Source organism: Brachycentrus maculatus, unplaced genomic scaffold (genome assembly GCF_059751285.1).
Source record: "Brachycentrus maculatus isolate JH-2025_06_01 unplaced genomic scaffold, ASM5975128v1 h1tg000257l, whole genome shotgun sequence".
Taxonomy (NCBI): domain Eukaryota; kingdom Metazoa; phylum Arthropoda; class Insecta; order Trichoptera; family Brachycentridae; genus Brachycentrus; species Brachycentrus maculatus.
In genome coordinates this window covers 337,589-361,232 of record NW_028281008.1, presented here as the reverse complement: position 1 = coordinate 361,232, position 23,644 = coordinate 337,589, and the positions used below count along the sequence as shown (strand labels likewise).

Here is a 23,644-nt window from a genome sequence, read left to right as displayed (position 1 = left end):
CCAGCAACCGGGTTTCGTCATAACCGCAGTCTGATGATGTCGGTTACGACGAAACCCGGTTGCTGGTCAAATAAAATTCATGTGGAAAAAATTATGTAGTTGTTATTTTATTCAACAGTTATATTGATAAGATTTTTTTATTAATTATATAAAATTGAATAAATCTGTAAGTAGATAATTATTTTAACTTTTCATATTTAACTTAATATTTTTAGAGGCAATCAACAAACAGAACAGACTTAGTGAGAGTACAATAACAGAATTTAATAAGTAATATGACACTACCAAATATGAGGAGAACTGCTTCACTGGCTATCTTAGGCATTGAATGCTCTTCCAACTGCAATTAGAAATAGAGAGAGATGATCTTCAAAAAAAAAACTTAAAACACTTTTGTGTGCATAATAATGCTCTTATGCCCATAATTTAATCAAATTTTTAATTTGAGTTTAAACAAAGCACTCTTGAGGTAGTATTTTACAAAAATGGTACAATATAAATTACTCAAACCTGGTAAAATACGAAGTTCTGAATTGTGTAACGAAATTCATCAACATCATCTTTTTTTGTTGCCAATACAACACTACCATGTAATACCACTTAAAACAGTTTTATGTGACATTACATAAAGTGAATGAATAAGGGTGATTAAAAAAAACCCTATAACTTTTATTGTTCCATTAGGAAAGGATTCGGAGATCGTTAAGGATTAAGAGGTTTAGTAAATAAACTGCCAAACTTGATGAAAATTTTATTAAGAATATTATATGTATTTTTTTTTAAATCATGCATAGGTAAAATCATGCATTTATAAAAATTACTCCTTAGGTAAATCCCTTTTCTTTTCTTCATGATCTGATGCTCCTTTCTTGAAGACAAACACAAGGTAGATAGCTAAAAAATATAAAGTTTTATTTTTATTGTGACAAATAAATAGCTTTAGTTATAACACAAATATGCGTACATTTAAACCGTACACATGACTCCACACATACATCTTCCTCGTAACGGCATATACACGGGTCTACTAAACATAAACAATACAATTGTATTAAAATCAAACAATGCAGTGTTAAACACTGCAGCGAGACTAACATTTGAAATTTCTAAATTCAGTCACATCGTCTAACTACTTCACCAACTGCGCTGGTAACGCTTTCCCTAAGTTGAATATAAACTGTCTACAAATCAATACATAATATGGCTTAATGATGAAGATATGATGCAATGAAAATATTGAAAATGTATTCAACGACGATGCACACTGTCCGCTACCTATATCTGTTACGTTCAACGATGGTGCTGCTATTGCAATAATGAAAATTGTATTTCTACTTGTCATAGGTAAAAACATATGTTACAGGTGTAATTACCTGTGACAAGTAAAATTTAAAATATTTTAAAACGCGCGCATATTTAAATGTGTCAAAATTTAAAACAATCAGTAAATTACTTAAGTAGATTTAACATTATGAACAAACATTTACATTTTTATTTATACATATAGAAAATTTAAGAAATGTTTACCTGCAGCTTCCCATTGTGACTTGGATATAGTTCCAATACTTCGACATCTCTCATCAGATTTTGCCTCCATATATTCCTTAGCATGTTTATAGTCTGCTAAATCTGCGGGATCTTTTCCAGAGGCCGGAGGATAAGATTCAAAACAGATCATTTTTTGTAACAAATGTTTTCCTTCATCTTTTTTCCTTTCAAAATAGTCTTCAAACCTTTCTTGCAATACTAAATGTAAATCAAACTTCTTGGCCAAGTCGATAAAAGTGGGAAAATGAACCAAAAATTCCGGACAATCGACAACACCTTCCAAATGAAAATTATACTTTGCTCCAAACAGGGGATATCCCTTAGTAGGATCAAACTGCAATTCTATATTGAATATACTATTTCCAGTAGAAGTTCCGTTGTTCTTCTGAACCCTTCGCATGATATCAGATGCATCCGGAATGGTCCCCACAAAATAGCCACCGGGTTTCAAACTTTCCGAAGCATTTCTCAACATGCATTCAGCCTGGGGAAGGCTTTCAAATCCGTAATGGAATGCGAATTGACAATTTACGAGATCAAATTGTATAGAAGGATCCTTATAGAGATCTTTAAGTCGGGCATTAGTGCAGTCTGCCACAATAAACTCAGCTGAAAATAGTCGGTTTCCCGAGCGATCCTTCATGAGTTTATACCGATCTTCGCAGTTGGAAACTGACACTGATGCTATGTCCACACAAACTAATTTGCTGACATTACCAATCTTGAACTTAAACAGGTCACCTCCTTTGCCACAGCACATATCGAGTACAGTTGTATTGCGTTTATCAGTCTCTCGGTTTATTTTATCTAAGAATTCACTTATAACCATACCCTTCACCCAATTATTAAAGTTTCGCATGTAAAAAATCGGCGACTCAAATCTGCCATCGAGGCCTTTCTCTTCTATTGAATTGTAGTGGTTTGCGACAATTCTTGTATGGTCATCTGTTTGTTTCTTCTTTGGCGGTGTACCGGATCTATCATTCCCCTCAGTATTGACATCTTCAGAAGTGCTGCACATTTTTGATAATTTCAAAGTACTCCTTGAAACTAAAATCGTATGTTTAATTAATATGTTATTATTTTAAAGCTTGCAGATGTATTTACAAAACAACAATATTACTGATGTTTTAGAAACATGATGGAAAAATAAAAAAAGGAAAAGGTGAAACAAAGCAAACATACATAGATAAATGTACCGGTGAATAGGGATAAATATATAGTAGTGAAGGCTTACAAAAAAAATATATATAAAAATATACCGCAGAATCCAGAAGTCCCGTCAGCTTATGCAGAAATATTAAATTTCAATTTTGCTTTCGCCAGTAAACTATACACCCAGTAAACTAGGTTAAAATCTTTAGGTATTATTTATTTCAAACGTCAAGCAAGCCGATTTCGCCAACCCAAGATATGAAAATAATCTGCCAACCTGAAAGCACTACCAACAGAAAAGCGTGGAACAGTATTAAAATATATAACGAAAAAAACGTAGCTCATCGTTTCGTTAGATAGGTAGGTACCTATTCGGAAGCGTGATGTGGGAAGACGCGACGGAGAGTTTTTTTTTCATAGCCTAACTCGTGAGTGGATTTACTTTTTATGTTTAGTTACTATAATTTCATGTGATTCATGAGTGATAATTCTAGGCAAAAAAACTCGCTCGACGGAGAAAGACAACAGAGCAAAGATTTTATACTGCAACAGTGTGGAGGAATGAGAGCTCTAATTTCAGCAGAATCATAATACATGTTTAATTTTGTATATAAAATGCATGAATTATAATTTGATTGTTAATTTTTCATTGAAAAAGTGAAATTCAAATTTTGAGAACAAAAACACAATGTAAACTAGGAGTACGTGACTCATTCTTTTCCATTTTTTATATAAATGGTAGAGGTAAACACCTTTAAAGCTTTACATAAGTATTGATAAAGTAAAAAGGCACATTGAACAATTTCTTACAATGGAGTCACATTATTACCGAAAAATTCTTCAGAGCTCTATTTTGAATGTAAAATATCTACCTTGAAAATGCATCGATTGTGTATGCAAAAAGAGAAACTTAGATCCTGCGTCATTGTTTGTACATGGAAAAGTATTTTGCACTCAGTTTAAACCTTCACTTCCAAAACAACAAAAAATTCATAGTATGTCATAAATTCAAATAGTCAAAAATAAGTAAAATTCAATTTTTACATGCTTTGGAACTAAAGTATAATCACTACATAAAGTTAACACATGTCATGTGTTATCTCGCCAAGGTGCCGACAAACAACAATTCCACATTTGTTTGTATGACTTCAGCAGGTTTTATTTTTTTACTGTATTATTTACGAAAACTTGATGTGCGATATACGAAGCCTCAATATGCCTCGGAGCCTAATCTTAAATTTACTATATACTACTACAATCTAAATGTAAGGAGTGGGTTTATCCTTCATGATCAAAGTTACCATAATTCTTTGTAATTCTTGAGTGAAAATTTATAAGCAAAAACATTCAAGGGTGGAAAACGCACGCTTAGGGGCAGGTTAGGGAGGACGACAAAACTATTTTTAAAATTCCTACGAGCCACCACATCGATTTTAAATAACGATCGTTCTACAGGTAAATATTTCGGAAGTCTGGCCATCTACTATAAAAATAAATAACAAACCATAATTCTCTTCACGCGAGTGTTTTTGCCTAGAATTTTCACTCACGAATTACATGACATTATAGTAACTTAAACGAAAAGAGTAAATCCACCCACACGAGTAGGCATAGGCTATAAAACTTAAAGAGTTGAAGAATGAGTAGGGTAATGATAAGCGGTGTTACATAAGTCGTAACTAGATGTCAGTCACTTGGACGTAGGGTAATTCAAAAAATTTATGTCTATAAACTTATTCTACTCTTTTAGTACGCCTAGTTACGCCTTAGTGATATTTTTTTCTAGTCGTTACAAATAAATCATCCAATCAGATTATTGTATTCGCATTCTATGGAATATTTGGTTCGCATTTCAAAAATAATTTCGGTTGACGAGATCGCGGTTATTTTTGCTATTCGTTGACGGTTTGTTTCTGGGCGGATAAAAGTTTATTATTTGTTTTAATCGTTCGTGTTTTTGTGAATTTTATTAAAATGTTTGAATATAGAGATGATGAAAAACAGTTATTGTAAGCAAATATGAGATGTGTTATCAATGTAAGAAAATATTACCGTATTATTGTTCCACAAAATTACTAATTTTGTTGTTTTTACACAGTGATATTGTCGAGAAAAAGATTGCCCAAAATGGAAGGAAGTTAATCCATTCTTTAAATGACAATTGGAGGCTTCTGGGTGTTGACGATCCAACAAGGAAAAAACGCACAGAAGAGTTGATAGAAATAGTACAGGAGAGATATGACGAAGTTCTCGAAGAGACACTGGAAAAAATCAAAGTTATCAAGTTGGAAATTGAAAGTAAGCATTTTTTTCTCATGGAAACGGCATGTTTATAGTCTTTGAGGATTTAAAAATTAAACGCAATAATTTAGGACGTGAGCGTGACTTCGATATCTACTTTTTTGATGTGTCGATTCGTTTTACATGTTTCAGACCTGAAAAATGAAGCTGTTCTATTGGGAGACCGCCTGAGTATTAAAATTGAATCACCCGTATTGAGAAAAGACACACCTCTGAGTGCAATCAAAGAAACTCTAGAAAATGATTTGGACAAGTAAGTTTACAGTTAAACTCTGTTAAGTTAATAAGGTAAATCGACATCCGCCACACTATTCACTTGCATGATCCCTTTAAATCGCTTAATAAACTTTCAAGTACATCAAAATTTTACCTCAAATATTTTTTTCTCAAAGAAACATATTTATCTGAAAACCGTAATTACAAAAATTTCTTTGTTCACATTATCTGCCTGGCCACAAAGAAAAGGGCTATAGCTCTGATTTGAGGGGTTGAATAATAATACCTTTGTTAATTAATTTATTCTAACTGTTGAGAGTGCAAGGTTCATATAAGTAAATTTCTTTCTTTGACCTCTATTTCTACTCAAATAATTTGATTGTCAATTACATGAACGTAAGGTGATCAGTCATGGGCTTCAGATTTTTAATGCTAGTTGAATTCGGAAACTCAGGGTGAATCAACATTACTACTGTGATGGAAAGGAAATAGAGGAGGAATAGTAGGTAGGAATATGAGAATAATAGGCAGGGTATTCAAAGTTCCATACCCGTATTTGTACTAGCTTGTGACATGTAAAATTGACTAATTGTACGAGTTCTTTGAGCCAGTATGAGGTCGAAAAGAAAAACTTCAACAAGATATATATTTACTCTTCCTCATTCCTTTTTATCATAAGCAACACAATGTAATTTTAGAGGACAAATATTTCAGGGGCATTGAGACATAGTATTTTTCATACTTTTACCATAAACTATTTACCTATGAATGATATATTTATAGAATGTGATCCGAAACAATATACATAATATAATATGTGTAGTACATTAATGAAATTTAATTTTTGGTAATTTAATTTTTGTATGGTTTTGGTCTTATTTTATAAATATATATCATTCTTAAGAAGAAAGATTATGGTAAAAAAAAATGTTGTAATACACCTAAACATATTTTGTCCAGCAGATTTGCACTTACCCGAGTTATGCGTTCAAGAAAAAATTATTTAGAAAAATAAATATAAAACGGATCTCTGCCTTGAGCGCGTTTACGCGCTCTCCGGACCGGCCATACAAAATTAGAGCTTATTTTTTGCCATGTCAAGCACTGATTATTCTTTTTAATAATTTGAAATGTGGAACACATATCGCTCACCCCTTTCAAGAACATCATAAATCAAAAATTGTCAATTTTCAGTTGTGCATGTTTTCGGAATGCCCAGAAAATGTACTATATCCCAGCAAAAGAGGCATATTTTTAACTTAATATTTACCCGCCACAGGGCTGAAACCGTTGTTTTTGCATTTTGAAGAAAAGATATGGTTTTATTATTTTTTTTTTTAATAAACAAAATATTTTTCAAATGGAAAAAAAACATTCAGGTTTTACCTAAAAAGATCTGTTGCACAGTAAAAAGTTCAGTAAGTGGCTTGATATATTTTTTTTTATACATTGTATTCTTTTTTTAAACTTTAAAAACATTCTCCTGAAAAATCAAGTTTTTTGATTTATGACGTTCTTGAAAGGAGTGAGCGATATGTACATATTTCACACCATACAGTGTTCATATTTGGCAAGTCTTCATAATATTTTATTTCGAGAAATAAAAATACTTTGTGTTCTGATCCACTCACATTTTTACTAACCACCTTGTTTCGGCAACAACCTTTTGCCCTCTTGTTGCCGTTGCCCTGAAGAGGGCAACAGGTTGTTGCCGAAACTAGTTGGTCAATAAAAATGTGAGTAGATCAGAACACAAAGTATTTTTATTTCTCGAAATAATATATCAATATGATCCACAAAGTTAATAATGCTTTCAATATTCAAAACATAATATTATTTAAACATATATACGAAAAAATATAATTTAGTTAGGTTCTACTTTTTTCAAAATATGTACCACAGTTACATACTAATATCTCCTGTCTTACTAATATAGTCTTACTAATATATCTCCTGTCACTTAAAGGGTTAATTTTTTTTCTTCCTCTCTGGTCTCAATCCTGTGGATTGGTCTGCAGCAACAAATGACATCTGGCGAAGGCGCCATTATTTATTGTTATTTATTATTTTTGATTATTGTTGGAACTATCATGAAATAAGAAAATGTTTACGAATCTGCATACCACTTATGAGTTTATTGATGTAAACATGACTAGTTTTGAATATTTTGAGATGTTCTCATCAAAAAGTGAAATTACAAACTTTGTATGCCCACACACTTTAAATTTTATTATAGATACAGAAAAGTGATTGCGACCCGTGAAGAACATTTGTCTCAGTTAAACAGTTGGCAAAACAAGCTATGCCATCTGTTGGGTTGTCCGTCGAAAGAGCTGGCCGAGTCTCCGCTACCATCGGAAGCTGCCCTGCAGGACTTGGCTATGTTCCTCAAGAGCCAGGAGGAAGAGTATGAAAAGCGTGTGGAAATTTTCCTGAAGAAACAAGAAAGTATCAAGCGTCTGCTAGGTAAGAGATTGTTAGTCAATAGGGTATTATCCGTCTCTATCGGGCCATTTATGGGATTGCACTCAGAATGTCTCAGTAGACTGGCATCTATCTAAACTGGACAGGAATGCATGTTTACAATAGGCCAATAGATAATCCAGTGGCCAAAGGGTGTTGAAAGCTATTAGCGTTAAAGTTAGAAAACTTTGTGGATTGGCTCTAGTCCATTTCCTTGTCGCCGAGTGGCCGCAATATATGCAATGTAATTTAAAATACAGCACCCTGTGTGCCGTTGGGTGGAGATAAGAACCAAAAGTATTTTACTAACAAAGTATACGAATATGTGTTTTATTTGATGACTAAGTTGTAAATCAATGTATGTTTTTTCATACATTCCTCTCTTTCCTTTACAAAAATAGTTTTTATTTTATTGTTTTAGACGAAATAGAAGAAGATCCCCAGGACAGTTTTCAGTTCTATGTGACCAGAACATCTTACAAAGAATTCCGCGTAACTGATCAGAATATGGCCAAACTTGATGCGGTCAATGAGAGTCTTCAGCACCAATGTCAACAAAAAGAGGCAAAGGTATGTTTGTGCAATTGTATACAGGAAAGTGAAAAAGAAATTATTTAATCAATTATCTTTTGTATTATTTTTTGACATCTCATCAAAGATGAAGAAGAATATAGAAGTTTGGGCATTTACAGGGCTGACGACCGTCATAGGCTAGTTTAAGTGATCACTTTACACACGTGTAACATTCACCAATTCTACCCATTATAGACAACCGCACTACTCAAATTCTTGGAAGTTCTATATATATGAACCAATTGTTCTTGAATCACTAGAACTTCACTAGAGAAATCTATTGGTGAGATGTAAAGAAGCTTTTTATTAAGAAGAAACTCTTATATTAGTATGTGAGGTCCGAATCCTGGATTATAATCACACACATGAGAAACGCCAGAAAATACCATTTTCATTTTTATTATTTAAGCTTATAATTTGACCACATTATAAGTTGATTTATTTACAACATTTTGAGTGTGTCCAAATACTTGTTCACAAAAAAAGTATTTGGACACATTCAAAATGTTGTAAATTATCTTTTGCATTATTCTCACCAAATTTTATGTTGTTTTGACTACTTGTGATTACGACTATGTGGCACTTATGTTTTATTTTTTACAAAGTTAACCCTTTGCACTGAGACTTTTTTTAATGACATACCAGTAACTCAAGTGTACTTTTTTGCAAATTTGCACAAAAATAGTTGATTTTCGAAAAAAATAAAACCTGAAAATATGTATCATGCAAATTGACAATAAAACCAATCGATCTCGTAGTCTTTCAATGTATGGTATCTAACAAAGCAATAGCCCAAATGCATCCTAGGCTGCCCAGGACAAGTGTCACAAAATTCATAATTCTCATGGCTTTGCCAATTTTTGTCCCTGTGTGAGCAAACCAGTCTCTTTTTGATCCTATACGCAAAACATGTAGTTTGCCATCCAGGCGGACCTCAGTTTAAGTAGACGGCTTACTTGGAATCTGCCGAAAGTGCCCTGCAAACTGATCTACTAAAGTTTTCACAAACTTTGAGTGACTCAATGCTAACAAGGACCTTGAGTAACTGGCGAGTGTTTTGACAAAAATTACTGAAAAAAAAATCATGTATGAATTTGTTCTTTATTTTACATTTTTATTTAGGTACTGAATAAATAGTTAAGATGTAACATTTTTATTTTAGCTTGCAAAGATCAGATATTTTCTTGTGAACCAACAAACCTAACAGGTGTTCAAGGGCTAAATCACGCATTCGTATCAAAACCATAAATTCCTCAGTGTTTTGGATGACTTCTTCAGTCCAGTTGATGGCTATGTTAAAAGCTTTCACGGTTTTAGGTGGAATTTTTGGCATTAGCTGCTCCTCGTCATCAGAGAAATTGTTCGTGCTTTGGTACATTTTGGGTTACGGAGCGTTCGGATTAACGAGCTGGCGCTGTATTTTATATTATAATCTCCCTCTACGTTAAAGGTTGACATCACGGCAATTTTAATTTTGTTTTCAGCTGATCTAAATATCGACTAGTACTACCGACTTTTTAAGACAGAATTTGCGTCTTCTTCCATTGCTGTTTAACTTCCACTTTGCCTTGTAATGTAATGTGTATTAGATTTCAGTTTTTTCTTGTTGGAACTGCATTTTATATAATATGTAAAACAACAAGTATATGGTTATTTCCACTTTTCTTTTATTTGACCGGTAACTGGGTTTTATTTGACCGGTAACCAACATCATCAGACTGGTCAAGTATGATGATATTGGAAAAGATGGTAAGATTCTCTCTATCTTTTCTCGTGTGTTTAAATACTTGTTTGTTATGAACTCCCTTAACCCTTAAGATTTTCAACATTTTGTATAGTGCCACACTTGAAATGTTTCAATCTTCTTTGTGGTAGGTTGGGTGATAGGATGTAGCATGGCACAATTCTCACGCGCAGATATGATAAAGTCTGCACTATATATGGAAGTCATACATAAGCAATAAACAAACTGTTTTTTCTCATTTCTATTGTAACAAATATTTTATTGATACATTTGTAAATTCCCAGGTGCTTGAAATGCGCGAGCGTTTATCTGTACTCTGGGAGAGACTGGAAGAGTCTCCAGAATATCGAATGACATTCTTGACCCAATATCCTGGACATTCACGTTCAACACAAGCTGCTCTTCAACTTGAACTGCAGCGCTGTGAAGAGAAGAAACGACAAAGCTTTAAGGTAAGTCTGTTCAGTGTTTGTAACCGCAAGCCAAATGTATTTGGTTTTCTGCAACTATTCTACCACCTGATCAATTTACAACATTAAGTTTGCAGTTTATCCGACAAAAGATTACTTATCAATTATCTGTGTCATTCTCACTATAATTACATGATTAAGGATATATAATTTTGATGTAAAAAGTTTATGCAACAAACAATTCTTATTACATATTAGTTTCGATGAGATCCAAAAAGTCTTAAATAATTTATGGATCTAAATGTGAAACGATTAAAGTAGGGTATTAGTTGCAAAATTAGAATTCTCCACTAAAGAAGAAGAAGGTCAGGTTAGGAGTCGTAACAATCGGCGGGTATGTATGAGGAGATGCATGAACGTGGAAGAGGCGAAGAATGGGGAAGCGGCGTGATGGTTAGTTAGAAGTTTCTAGGTTATTAAAATAAATGTATTGAAAAACATCTTTTATCCAACATGTCCGGACGAAGTTACCACTTACAATAAGCTTTTTTATTGATATAAACTGTTGATATTTAGTTTGCTTAAGAAATAAAGCATAAAGTTGCATAAATATATGTACTATGAAATCTAGATGATAATCCGTTTTTATTTCAGCTATTTGTGACTAAAATCCGCACTGAAATTGTGGACATGTGGGACAAGTGTCTTTACAGTGATATACAGAGAGATAAATTTGTGGAATTCTATTCCAACATCTTTAATGAAGATTTACTGATGCTACATGAAATCTATCTGGATGAATTGAAAGGATTTTACAAAGAAAATAAGTATGTTTTCACAATATATTTATGTGTTTGGCAACCAAATTTCCCAAAAGATTTGTCTTAATATGAATTAAACAATTTGATTACTTGTTAAAGGGATATATTTGAAATGTACGCTGTGCGCCAACAGCTGTGGACCAAGTGGAGTGAGCTGGAGGCTCGCGCTAATGAACCGGGTCGCTTCCACAACCGCGGAGGACAACTCCTCAAGGAGGAAAAGGAACGCAAAACTGTATCTAGTCAGGTACATACTCACTTTCTCCAGTCTTCACTGTAAACCACAAATTCATCCATCTCAACATATGAACATTTAGTCTCTTCAAATATCATTTGTCACATGCATAAGTTTACAAAAATCCATGCACTATCATTCTAATGAACCGAGTGATGTCGAATTGAAGTTTTACTAAAATCGTACAACTTCATTTGTATCTACTTTTAGACAATTTTATTTTTCCTTGATTTATACATTTTATTTATTTATGCTATTGTAAATATGAAGTTTTAGGGCGCTTTAGGAATTTTACTGTCCGGCAGTCCGGTTTTTTCAAATAAAAGCAATTACAACAGTTTAGTGTGATTGAGTTCACGCGCACCGATCGAGTGCACCGATCCGGAGAAAGATGGACAAGTGCACAAGCCAATCATCAGTTGTTTCATGCTAATCGGACTGCCGGACAGTAAAATAACACGGAATTTTACCATCCGGCACGTCAGTTAGCGTTTTAAAACTAACTGACTGATAATTGGCTTGGATTGGCTTGTGGTTTTGTCCATCTTTCTTTGGATCGGTGCTCTTGATCTGTGCGTGAAGACGTTGCGCGTAAATTCGATCACACTAAACTGTCGTAGTCGCTTTCATTTTTCAAAACCAGACTGCCGGACGGTAAAATTCCGGGTAGTGCACAAACGCCCTTACTGTTTATATTTTTTCCAAAAATTTCTTGCACCAGTTCACTATTTTTTTTACCGGCTTGTTATATTTTATGGTATAAATAGCTGTAAACTGATGTTATGAATAAAATGTGAATCCAAAAAATTTTCCCTTTTTTCCCATTGTCTATTTTCATCCGTTGAAAATAGCATACATAAATTATAAACTTCCTTATACAGCTGCCGAAGATCGAAGCAGAACTGACACAGTTGGTGGAATTATACGAATCTCGAACACAGAAGAAGTTCTTTGTTAATGGTGAAAGTCTCCTCATGTGCATGCAAAATGACTGGAACATGAAAAATTTGGTAAGACCCATTCTCCGGCTATTACATTTTATTTATATACGCGCAATTAGTTACCCATTTATAATTTAGTCATTGTTAAAATAACTATTTTGTTTTTTTTTTAATAAATTTTATTTTCTAATTTTTTATGATTTTTTAAAAAAAAAATTATTTAGAAATTTAAAAAAAATATTTTGTTTTAATTATAGAAAATTTTATGTGCAAAAATTTATGAACCAGCTAGAATTTTGAAATATTTTTATAATTATTCCATAATCTTTAAGCGTATTAAAAAAAAACACAAATTTAATCAAACTTTTAAATATTTATTCAGTTCTTGGTTTATTTTTATTTGGGAATTAAAAATATGTTTAGTTGATCACAAATTTGTGCATTGGTGATTGATTGTATTAAGGAGGTTGTATCTATATGTGCAGGAGCGTAAGAACAAGCTGTCGGCTCGCAAGCAGCACCCGGCCGGGGTCACCATGTCGGCGCCGCGATCCGCCCCCGCCGCGCGCCACCTGGCCAACTTCACCGCCCGAGGTGCCCTCACCGCTGTCAAGAGGTACTATCGCCATTTCGGCTCCACGTGGGAACACAAAATGAGACCCTTTTCCAATTTCTTATTTTCTCTCGCTTCCCAAATACATTAACCCTTTGGTTACCGGGACTTTTGGTATTACTATGCTATAAATACCACGATTTAAACATAAATAATTGAAACGTAAAATGTGTTTGATAATTTATAAACACTCCCTTGCAACTTTGTTAACCTTTCCCTTGCAACGGTGATATGTATTTTGTACACCATATGAAAATGTGATTTAAAAACGGGAAAAATGTGAATATTCCTGCATGTTGCTTTTATTGACCACAGTTGAAGTTGAAATGTAACAATTTTATGATGTTAGCTCTGGTAAGTATCTGAAAATGAGAAAAAAATACATCGCAATTAGCTGCAATAGCTAGCGTAGCGATATGACCGCTGCGTTAGATGATTTGTGCGCTACTGGCGCAACTGAAGACGCTACGACATGCGGCCTATACACTAAAAAACATTTGTGTATTGGTGTTTTATCCCCAATTTTTTCATAAATTATTTATTTCTGTCGCTGCAAATGAATTACTTTATATACTTTTATGTAATACATAATTATATTACGAAAAAATAGAAAAATTCTGACACATAAAAATGTATCAAATATGAAGAATATCACACCTTCACACAACTTACTTTTTGTGGAAACAAAATTGGTTTAGTGTAGTTTGTTTTTCTCGTTTCTCTATAAGTATTTATGTAACTTCAATTTTTGTAATATTGCAACTAATTGTAAGATATAAATGATCGTTCAATTCTAAATATCGATGAATATCTTATTGAAGAAGAAAAAACAATATGAATCGAAATTGTTTGCATAACCCTGAAGAAATCCCTTACATACTATCAAAAATGTATTTGATACTTTAATAAATCATGACATAAATCCGACGGATCCAGTTTTTCTGGCTGCAGTACCAAAAGCTGATATATCGGATGTTGGTAGTCAAAGGGGCAAAACAAAGCAGTAATAGTAATTATTATATTCTCAATATTATTAATATTTAAAGCATTTACTTTGTGGTTAGTCATTTTTACTTATTTATTTTTTTACAAAAATGTTAATAAAATTAGTATATAACCACTCACCGAGATTTTTACGTCTACCGGTTTCGAGACGTACCCGTCTCTTCGTCAGGACAATCACTAACACAGCATGCAAACAATACTACCCTTCACCACCATAGCACCATTTACACACTCAAAACTACACAAATTGTCTAACACATGCGATTTTTGGTCGACCCGAAGACCAACATGCACTATAGTTTTCAATACAGACATGCGTTACGAGCCGAGGTTAAACGTATATTATACTAATATACGTTTAACCTCGGCTCGTAACGCATGTCTGTATTGAAAACTATAGTGCATGTTGGTCTTCGGGTCGACCAAAAATCGCATGTGTTAGACAATTTGTGTAGTTTTGAGTGTGTAAATGGTGCTATGGTGGTGAAGGGTAGTATTGTTTGCATGCTGTGTTAGTGATTGTCCTGACGAAGAGACGGGTACGTCTCGAAACCGGTAGACGTAAAAATCTCGGTGAGTGGTTATATACTAATTTTATTAACATTTTTGTAAAAAAATAAATAAGTAATTATTATTTGATATCCTTAATTTGCAGACGCCTGAGTCCTCGGCAGTCTCCGCAGGTGAGCAAGTCCCGTCTGCTGCCGCGACGTCTCCAGCTGTCTCCATCGTCCTCCCCGGCTCCTCCCGCCCCCCTCGCCCCCGCCGCGCCGCACGACCTCGGCCCGCAGGCCAAGAAGTTCAAAGGTCCCGTGCCGTCCATCGCACTCAATGGCTACATCGTGAAGAAGAAGAAGGTATGAAACCAAAAACACGTTCACTAATGTACAATACACGCTATACAGTGCTTATTACCCCAGACATTGTTACTTTATACAGTCGAAGCTTGTGTAGAATGCATGTCACCAGAAATTTTTCTGCTCTGCTGACTTTTTTATAAAATGGCGATCCTTTATAAGAGAAGTCAGCAGATTTGCCACACAAAAACTATTTATAGCATTTACGGGGCTGATAATCTGCCTGTAGCTGCTTACCTATCTTGATAATTATAGTAATAAAAATTATAAAAACTGTGTTTTGTCATTAAATAAATACTTCAACCTGCGATTTGATTTCAATGTAACCAGAAAAAATCCATTGCCCTATGGAAATATAATTATGAGATGTATGGTAACTCGGAGTTTTTAGATTAAATAATCTATATTCTCATTTCTCATTCTAAAAACCTTCTAAAAACGATTTTGAAAATACTTCTTTATCTTTATTTTTGCCCAAAGGTTGTGGGGAGAAGAAGTGGAGATAACAAGAATAAAAGACGTTCTCGGAAATCGAGGGGTGAGAAGTCTGTACAGTCTGATAAGGAGTCGGAGAAGCAAGTTTCGGAAGATACACTGTCCCCATATAAAGAGTTCCAGGTAAAGAGGCTCAGTGATATTGATGAAGTCGCATTACATTAATATTCGTTAAGCTCCTCGCTTTGTTAACGTACTCTTCAAATGACATTTTGAGAAATACGTATAAATTTTTTAGTACTTAATTATTTTATATGTATTTCTGTTACGTGCTGTCATGTCCGCCCTGGTATATGGAATAGAAATGGTTTATTGAAATAAAGGGTATTATTTCAGGAGCATCTCCATGACAATTCAGCATCGCGAAGCTCGATTCTGCCAAGGCGGACATTGCGAACGCGAACATTTAATCCGCAAGCTTCAACATCTGTTTATATGCCCGATGGACAGGTCACGCCCGGCAAGAACCCTGTCGCAGACAAAAATAATCGCAAAAGGGATGCTTCTAAAGAAAACGCCCCGCCCTTTGTAACGCCTAGTAAATTGACCCCTAAAGCTCACATGTACGCCTCTAACGCGTTCGGTGCGACTCCCACAGTAAACAGAGGGAAAGTGTCCCACAATGTTAATACGAAGACGTCGGACTCTAAGCAGGCTAGGAATGTGGAGTTGTTTGCCACTCCGCGGCCAGTGGGTAAGGCCACCAAGTCGGGAGTGCTGTATCGCCAGAACACCGTGGGAGTGGTGTCCCCGTGCGTGGACAGACCTCGCCCCATGCTCCGCTCCAGTAGTTCCCACAACTTGAGAGCCAATAGTCCCTCCTTCGCTAATCAACCGTCTAAACTTCAATTGGCATCAAAATTGCCTTTGATTATATGATTTTGAAAAGTATAAATACGTATTTTTATTATAAAATGTTTAAAAGCTGTATTTGATATTTAAAAAATATTTTGTACATCGTATATACCATGGTACCTGAATTTTTAATGAACTCGTAATAAAGAATTAATAAGAGTCGTGTACTGCGGTAATTCTGCATTTTAAAAAATAGGTTACATTATTTTTCAATGGCAATATAATTATATTTAGAATAGTTTGTATCACTTTTTTATTTTGCTTTTTAAAAAATTTGTATTTATCATTTATTGAGACAAATTCAAGTAAAAAACTTTGTTATTTTGCCAGAAAAAATTAAGTGCTAATCCTCTTCAAACCGGTACGTTATTATGATATGGTGCATGTGTTATTGAATAGGGTTGTTTGTATTATTGTTTACAATTTCCAGTGTTGTGGTGCTATCAATGTTTATCCATGCTTCACCTTTCAATAAAGATCTTCATAGGTATTAATATTATGTATAGATTTTCTAATTATTACTTTATGTTTTATTTAAATTCCTATTCATGTGTAGTTCAGTGGTAAATTTACTTTTTGTATTTTTTTAATAATTGCAATGTGGCCATGGGTAATTTAATTATGTTGTATTTTTATTTAGTGTAAAAGACCTTTTTAATACTAATGCTTTGTTATATTAAAAAACATAAATCCTCTGACTTATCAGTCAGGTAACTTTTTTTATTTTTTTACTGTACATACATTGAGAGTTACCTCGTTTGAGACAGCAGCTTTATAATGTTTAATACAGGAAGTGAACAAAATGAGTTAAAGAAAAATCATCACAAATTATGTTGATTAGAAATATGTTTTCGCAGTAATTTTTTTTTTTTTAGTGTGAATGCGCAAACGTCTATATATTTGTGATACTAATTATTTCTGACAATAAATTTAAAATACTTAATACTGTTTTTGAATGCATACAATATGAGGCTTTCTACATTTTTGGTCCTGCTTTAATTATTTAATTATCCGTTTTCTTCTCAATAAGAAATGTAAAAAATAATATATATTTGTAACAGTGGCTGGTGCTGATTGGTTGAAGCTTCGGTTCAAAACTGAATATGCCGTACTTGTTACGTTTTAATACTAAGTATGTTTTTTAATTCAAAGCACTCCAAATCCATAAGGATATTTAACATTCTAATTTTTCTGACATAAGTTTTACATCGCGTTTTAGACGCATCATGGATTTGTCTGAAACACAATGCAAATTTTTTTCGAGATTTAGATACAATTTAAGTCACATTTAAAAGACAATACTTACAATCTTAAATCAAATATCCGTGAGATAAAATTGTTGTTTTTTTTTAAAACTTTTACAAAAATAAACTTCAATTTATTTTTATTTCTGGAATTTTATTACATCTGAAAGTTGTTCAAAAATATAAATTACAAAATAACAAGCAATTTTTTTTAAGTAAGTTCAAGCCGTCAATGTTTATAAAAAATATCTAATGAAAAACTTAAAACATGTCAAAAAAGTTTTAACCTAGTCAGAATTAATACAAAATTTCATCAAATCTATGTAAAACACAAGTATGTACGTTATTTTCTCAATATGTCTTATTTGAGCACCCAGCCATGTATTTCTAATTCCTTTTATCTCTTCAAATTAAAAGTACTTATAATATAAATAAAAATATATCTTAGAATTAAAATATAACTTTGTTTTAAAATCAATATAAATATTTTATTATAACTTAATTATAATGTCTACCGGTTTTGAAGCTAACCGCTTCTTTATCAAGACTGATTAATACAAAGTTATATTTTAATTATAAAATGGAAAAATACAATGTTAGTGCTTCAAATATAAATTATAAAAATATGTCTGTTTATTATGTAATTTTTAATATTCTTTATTAAGGCAAATCTATTTTTGTATGCAATTCTTGTTTGTAATATAATGTAAAATGTTTGCCTCGTCTCATTATTTTTTCAGCCATATCACTATTAAATTATTCAAATTCATAATATTTCTAGGGCTTGATGCTAGAAATACCTATGTCAGATTTTAGTCATTGAACTAAGTATTTCAAAATGCTTAGTAAAAATGTGTTGCAAAATTTAAGCGGCCATTCATTATATATGTTTTAAAAACAATTATTTATGAGAAACAATCGCCTGTACAGAGTATTCGGCACTTCTAGTATCGGGCCATATTTTGATCAAAAAAATAAAATATAGCTTAATTCAGTATTATGCATATGCATTAATTTCCTGTGTTTAAAAAATATGTTTAATTTTCTTTTATTCTTAGAACTATATTTAGGTATATTTAAACTAAAATTGAGATTGCGAAAATGGGCAATTTATACGTAATTTATATATAATTCTTTTAAATATACTCGATATCTATTACAAATGTGTTTTATTATTGTGTTTTTATGAACTAACTAACTAACTAACCATCACGCCGCTTCCCCGCAGGGGTAGGCAGAGAGAATCGAACGCCACACCACTCTGTCTTTGCAAACATTCTTTGCCTCTTCTACATTCATGCATCTCCTCATACATACCCGACGATTATTACGACTCCTGACCCGGCCGCTTTCAAGTATTTGACATACCTGATTGTGCCAAGTTTTCCTCGGTCGTCCTCTGCTTCTTTTTCCAACTACATTCGCTCCATAAATTTGTTTAACCGTTCTTTCTTCACTCATACGCTCCACATGTCCAAACCATCTCAACACACCTTTCTTAATTTTATCGATAATGCTTATCTCAGCCTTACATTCTTTCCTTATTTCATCATTCGAACATCTATCAAACATCGTTTTGCCACACATTCGTCTGAGGGATCGCATTTCGACTGCATTCAGTCTGCTTTCATCCTTCTTTTGCCAACTCCATGCTTCGCTTCCATACATAAGGGTTGGAACCAGAACTCCATTGTGTACTGCCAGTTTAGCTTCCGCTGATAGATTTTTATTTGCTAAAACTGATTTTAGTGCACCATTCACTCTGTTCCCAGCATTCACTCTCCTTTCTATGTCTTTATCAATCTTTCCATCCCTAGAAAACATACTACCCAAATATATGAAATCATCTACCTGTTCCAAAATCTACCCTTTACCAATATTTCACACTCAGATCTACATTCATCTCTTTCGAAAACCATGATTTTGGATTTGCTAACATTCATCAATAAATCACTGGTGTTTTTATGCCTTGAGAGAATTCAAACCCATACATATTTTTTAACACATTCACTGGGTATAAAATAATGTCATACAGATAAACTTTAATTTTTGAAAACCCATAGCTTTGTCCAAAATCAAATTCTGCTTTTTATTTAATCATCATAAATAAGTGTATTTCTTCATGTTTTCAAGACACATGAAACCGGCTACGAATTCTTATGTTTATTCAGAATGATTCCTGTGGCTCCAATATTTGTATGGAAACGGGAGCCATGTTCGACACACAGAACGTGTTAACCATTTTATATAACGAAATCAGTACATCGATGGTTATGTACTGCTTTTAAAGACATTGCTCTCAACTTTCCTAAACCATGCAATATGTTGCCAACTAAAATGCTTCGGATAGTAAAATTTTAGCAAAATAAAACAATAAATAAAATTATATTTTGGATTTCGTAAATAATAAAACACAATAAGCCAATGGGCGGGGTGTTTGGATTACAAAACTCTGAAGAACGCAGGAAGTTAACTATTTCTATCACACTCAAGTGCCAATAAAACTCCACAAGTCGGCGACCCTGTGATTACTGTCGTGGAATTTATTCCATCATTGTGATTCAGATATGGAGAGTAGCAATAGTGGTTAAGGCACTCGCGGTTGCATACCAGTACTCCTAGCTTATGTAAATTGGACACTGCTAAAGATTTACTTGAGGTCTCATGTTATATAATGGAACAACATTTTTATTTGTAGAACTGACTTCATTCCTTGGATAAATAGACATTATAAAAGCTCTGCTTTAAAAAAAGTTTGTCTATCCCTGATTTAAATCATGATAGTTGATTTAATTTTTTTATCGACATATTTTTTCGTCTCTGTAGACTAGTGGTTAGTGTATCCGGCTACTGTGTTGGAGGACCCGGGTTTGATTCCCAGGGGGAGTCAAAATAAATGTCAGTGATTTTTCACTGGTGACTGCAGTTTGAGACTGATCACTTTCCCTTCATCTGATTCTTCTTTTTTGAACTCTGTCCGCACCTAGATGATGCATGGGGCATCGCATCGGAACGCCGCGGTGTTGATTTGTTCATTGATTATACAAGGCAAGGTGGTCAATTCTGCTCTTCATATTTATTCATACAGAAAAGGAAATGAGAAGAAATAATAGGTAGTAAAACAATAGAATGGCTAGGTCATTTGGGGTTGCTACACATACAGCACTAATGTTTACGAATTCCTCGAGGTAAAAATATTCCGATTCATTAAAAGGAGGCCCCCCCCAGCACCCATTGTTAGAACCCACACCAGACCTAGAGCCCACTCGCTCAGTAGAAAGTTCATACCGCGAGCGCGAGATACCTACTTATTTACATTTACCTGACGGCTGTCGCGTGGAGCGGTGGGGTGACGTTCTTCGCGTTATGCTAATTAGAAATTGTTGAAGAATTGCCTCATTTGTAATTAAATTCAATTTCTAAACGTTTCAAGTGCGTTCGACGTGTCGGTTCATTCATTTTATTGGATATTTTGCAATTTGAATAGTCGAGTAATATCCCGTTTATCTGTCAACGTAGTGTAATTTTGCGGCCGCAGAAAGTTCAAACGTCACATTGGTAGCGGAATCTAAACCACTTCGTGCATTAGATAAGGTTTTGTCGTGATTTAAAGTGTGTTGTTAATTTATTTTAGTGTTTGGTGATAAGTGGCTAGTGAAATGTGATGTGATACGTCCTGTGATGCCTTTGTACGTGTTGTGCTTGTGGAATATTCACGCAGCAGAACGCAGCGCGCATCGTGACATCGGAGGAGATTCCGAGACAGGATGCGTACCAAAAGATGAACCTGGATGTAGAAAGCTTGGTAATGTATATTTTCAATTTTTGGCAAGTTCAACGATCGGATACCGTTAATAATTTGGTTTGACGCAGGGCTGGTTTACGCGGCAATGCCGAGGTAAACAACACCTCCGGTTCACTTGTTCACTATAGGGTGTTCGTAGTGTTGCAAACACAATTTTAATCAATAAATTCTGATTTTGATCAGTAGGTACTAGTAGTACAGTAGGTATATTTTAATACAAAAAATTGCTAAATTATTTTTTCCCAGTTTATACAATTTATTTCAAATCAACCTCAACTCTTACATGTTCATATATGTATTTAGTAAGTATTAAATATATTTTTATTATATTTCAAGTTTCATAAGCTAGTACGAGTACAGGTATTCTACCTGAGTGCCCTAACCATTGCTGCTATTCTCCTTTTCCTCCTATAGTGCCTATTATTCTTCCTCCATTTCTTTACTCTTATAGCAGTGATGTCGTTCTTACTGAGCTCCTTCACTTGCATCATCCGCATCCCATCAAACACATTCCACTCTTATATCCAAAGATCTGGAGCGTGGGATTGATCACCCTATTTTCACATAATTAGCGATAGAGTGGGGTGCCCTACGCACCACTTGGGTGCGGATAGGGGGCTGGAGAAGTTGTTAATTCATGTTGTCCATACAAAGGCAATGTTATTATTAGTATTTTTTTTTAAAATACTGTTTGATGAATCACTGATATTATGCTGTCATCAAACACGCTCTTTGATACAAAAAAAAGTATTTTCTTTGATACTTAAAAGTATATGGAAAAAAGGTTACACAATTACTCCTCTGTTTTGAGAAAAGTTATCCTTAATATTATTTATTATTTGTTCATATAATTATTATGTACTTCGCTACAATAAAATCTAATTATGAACCGAACATGCGGGTTTAAATAAATAAAAATATGAATATGTGTATCTTAAGACCATTAATTATTTATTAGACTCGGATTATGTAGTTTGCCCATAAATAATGCGTCATATTTGACAGGAATATATACCTCTTAAGTTTTTACATTTAACTTTGTAACGCGTTAAAATTGTTGAAATTTTTTACTAAAATGAGTGCTTTGTTCGCCTAACGTCACATGCGCTGCGCCAAAAAAAACATCTTCAGTGATGAGGTTCATTTCTGGTTGAGTGTCTTCTTGGATTTGAAGCGACGAAAATCCACGGGAGATTCGTTGGATGCCTCTGCACTCCGAAAAATCACTGTTTGGCTTCAAAATTTGCATTCAAAATTCAAAATTTTGCTTGCCACGGGGAACATTGAATTTATTAGATGAGAAGTTCGAGGGCTTCGTCATCTCGCGTGGTGACGACATCAACTGGCCACCGAGATCGTGCCACTTAACGCCGCTCGACTATTTTCTAGTCTACGCAGACAAACCACAGACGATTGCCACCCTGAAGACATACACATATCTCGCGTTCTATATGAAATTAGAGTCCATTTATGTAAAGATGTCGTTCAAAATTGGTCCACCAGGAGGTGCCACCTACAACGGAGCCGCGGTGACTATTTGGACGAAATTATATTTCGCACATCATGTCATTGAATTTACTTAATAATAATAAAACAAAAAAAACACAATTATGGCAATATTACTTAGATAGCTTGTTTTATTTCATTTCAAAATTCAAACGCTCTTCATGAAAAACCCTGTATATGCGTTATGGCGTTCCGACTTACTAAAACATTTTTGTTTAGGAAATTTTGCAAATGAAATTATTAATATTTGGGATTTTTATTAATACAAAAACCGTTTTATTTGTAGAATATCTTAAATGCGGTATTTCACCCGGTAGTCGATACTTATAACAACTATTTACCAATAATTATGTATCCATTTAACATATAATGTGTTCTCTGTACCTACTTACTAAAAAAATCCAGCTGATCAATTAGAATAATATTATTTTCTGTGTGAACGTCTGGTTTCAACACTGTGACGTAATAAGTGCGTTATATACTCGGTATGTACCAACTTGCCAATTAATATTTCTTTGTTTTAGGATTTTTTTCTACCTGGTGATAATTGTGTAGGTACACATCTGATGTAATTTGGTACGTGTGGGTACCTATCTACATGTTATATATACATACTTATATACGCAGTATTAAAATGTATTATTGTTAGTCCATACAATCAGCTTTTTGCGTATCTTTCACAAACTTTAAAACCAGTTTTCAGATAGAATGATAGAGGTTTTTTTTCTTTAAAATATTTATTTTATTTAAATATAAAATACACATTGAAATAAACCTCCTTTTTTCTTCAAATTGTAAATGGAGAACACATAAATAGAATAAATAAAAAAAACTTTCTCTTTTATGTAAATAAATAG

At 33.7% G+C, this 23,644-nt stretch overlaps 3 protein-coding genes across 6 annotated transcripts in view; 2 read left to right on the top strand and 1 right to left on the bottom strand.

Moving 5' to 3' along the window:
• Positions 1–737: 737 nt before the first annotated feature.
• Positions 738–2,977, bottom strand: Rnmt (RNA guanine-7 methyltransferase). Of its 2 annotated transcripts, none has more exons than XM_088265740.1 (3): positions 2,786–2,977; positions 1,528–2,598; positions 738–894 (listed from the first exon to the last, which is right to left on the bottom strand). In XM_088265740.1, exons 2-3 carry the CDS (start codon positions 2,567–2,569, stop codon positions 818–820), a joined length of 1,119 nt encoding a protein of 372 aa, XP_088121866.1. In that variant the 5' UTR covers positions 2,570–2,598; positions 2,786–2,977; the 3' UTR covers positions 738–817. The 2 variants fall into 2 exon arrangements, with proteins under 2 accessions (XP_088121866.1, XP_088121865.1); XM_088265739.1 differs by having other exon boundaries at positions 2,811–2,977.
• A 1,577-nt stretch (positions 2,978–4,554) lies between these two features.
• On the top strand, positions 4,555–18,656 carry LOC148306017 (protein regulator of cytokinesis 1-like). 2 transcript variants are annotated; one of them, XM_088265755.1, is made up of 13 exons: positions 4,555–4,712; positions 4,802–5,001; positions 5,137–5,257; positions 7,457–7,686; positions 8,105–8,253; positions 10,285–10,452; positions 11,065–11,237; positions 11,331–11,478; positions 12,348–12,476; positions 12,893–13,023; positions 14,681–14,882; positions 15,363–15,500; positions 15,828–18,656. In XM_088265755.1, exons 1-13 carry the CDS (start codon positions 4,678–4,680, stop codon positions 16,254–16,256), a joined length of 2,253 nt encoding a protein of 750 aa, XP_088121881.1. In that variant the 5' UTR covers positions 4,555–4,677; the 3' UTR covers positions 16,257–18,656. The 2 variants fall into 2 exon arrangements, with proteins under 2 accessions (XP_088121881.1, XP_088121880.1); XM_088265754.1 differs by having other exon boundaries at positions 15,714–18,656.
• A 2,134-nt stretch (positions 18,657–20,790) lies between these two features.
• Rgl (Ral guanine nucleotide dissociation stimulator-like) overlaps positions 20,791–23,644 on the top strand; it is a 60,184-nt gene continuing 57,330 nt past the window's right edge. For both annotated transcript variants that reach the window (XM_088265771.1, XM_088265770.1), the window contains exon 1: positions 20,791–21,281. In XM_088265771.1, the coding sequence (XP_088121897.1) occupies positions 21,258–21,281 (24 nt within the window). In that variant the 5' untranslated portion in view covers positions 20,791–21,257. The remainder of the gene's footprint in view (positions 21,282–23,644) is intronic.

Coding starts and splice junctions, on each gene's coding strand:
- LOC148306017 (XM_088265754.1), top strand. CDS start 4,678: ATGTTTGAATATAGAGATGATGAAAAACAGTTATT. Junction 5,002..5,136: donor TATCAAGTTGGAAATTGAAA/GTAAGCATTTTT, acceptor TACATGTTTCAG/ACCTGAAAAATGAAGCTGTT. Junction 13,024..14,680: donor GCCCTCACCGCTGTCAAGAG/GTACTATCGCCA, acceptor CTTAATTTGCAG/ACGCCTGAGTCCTCGGCAGT.
- Rnmt (XM_088265740.1), bottom strand. CDS start 2,569: ATGTGCAGCACTTCTGAAGATGTCAATACTGAGGGGAATGATAGATCC. Junction 895..1,527: donor GTCACAATGGGAAGCTGCAG/GTAAACATTTCT, acceptor TATATTTTTTAG/CTATCTACCTTGTGTTTGTC.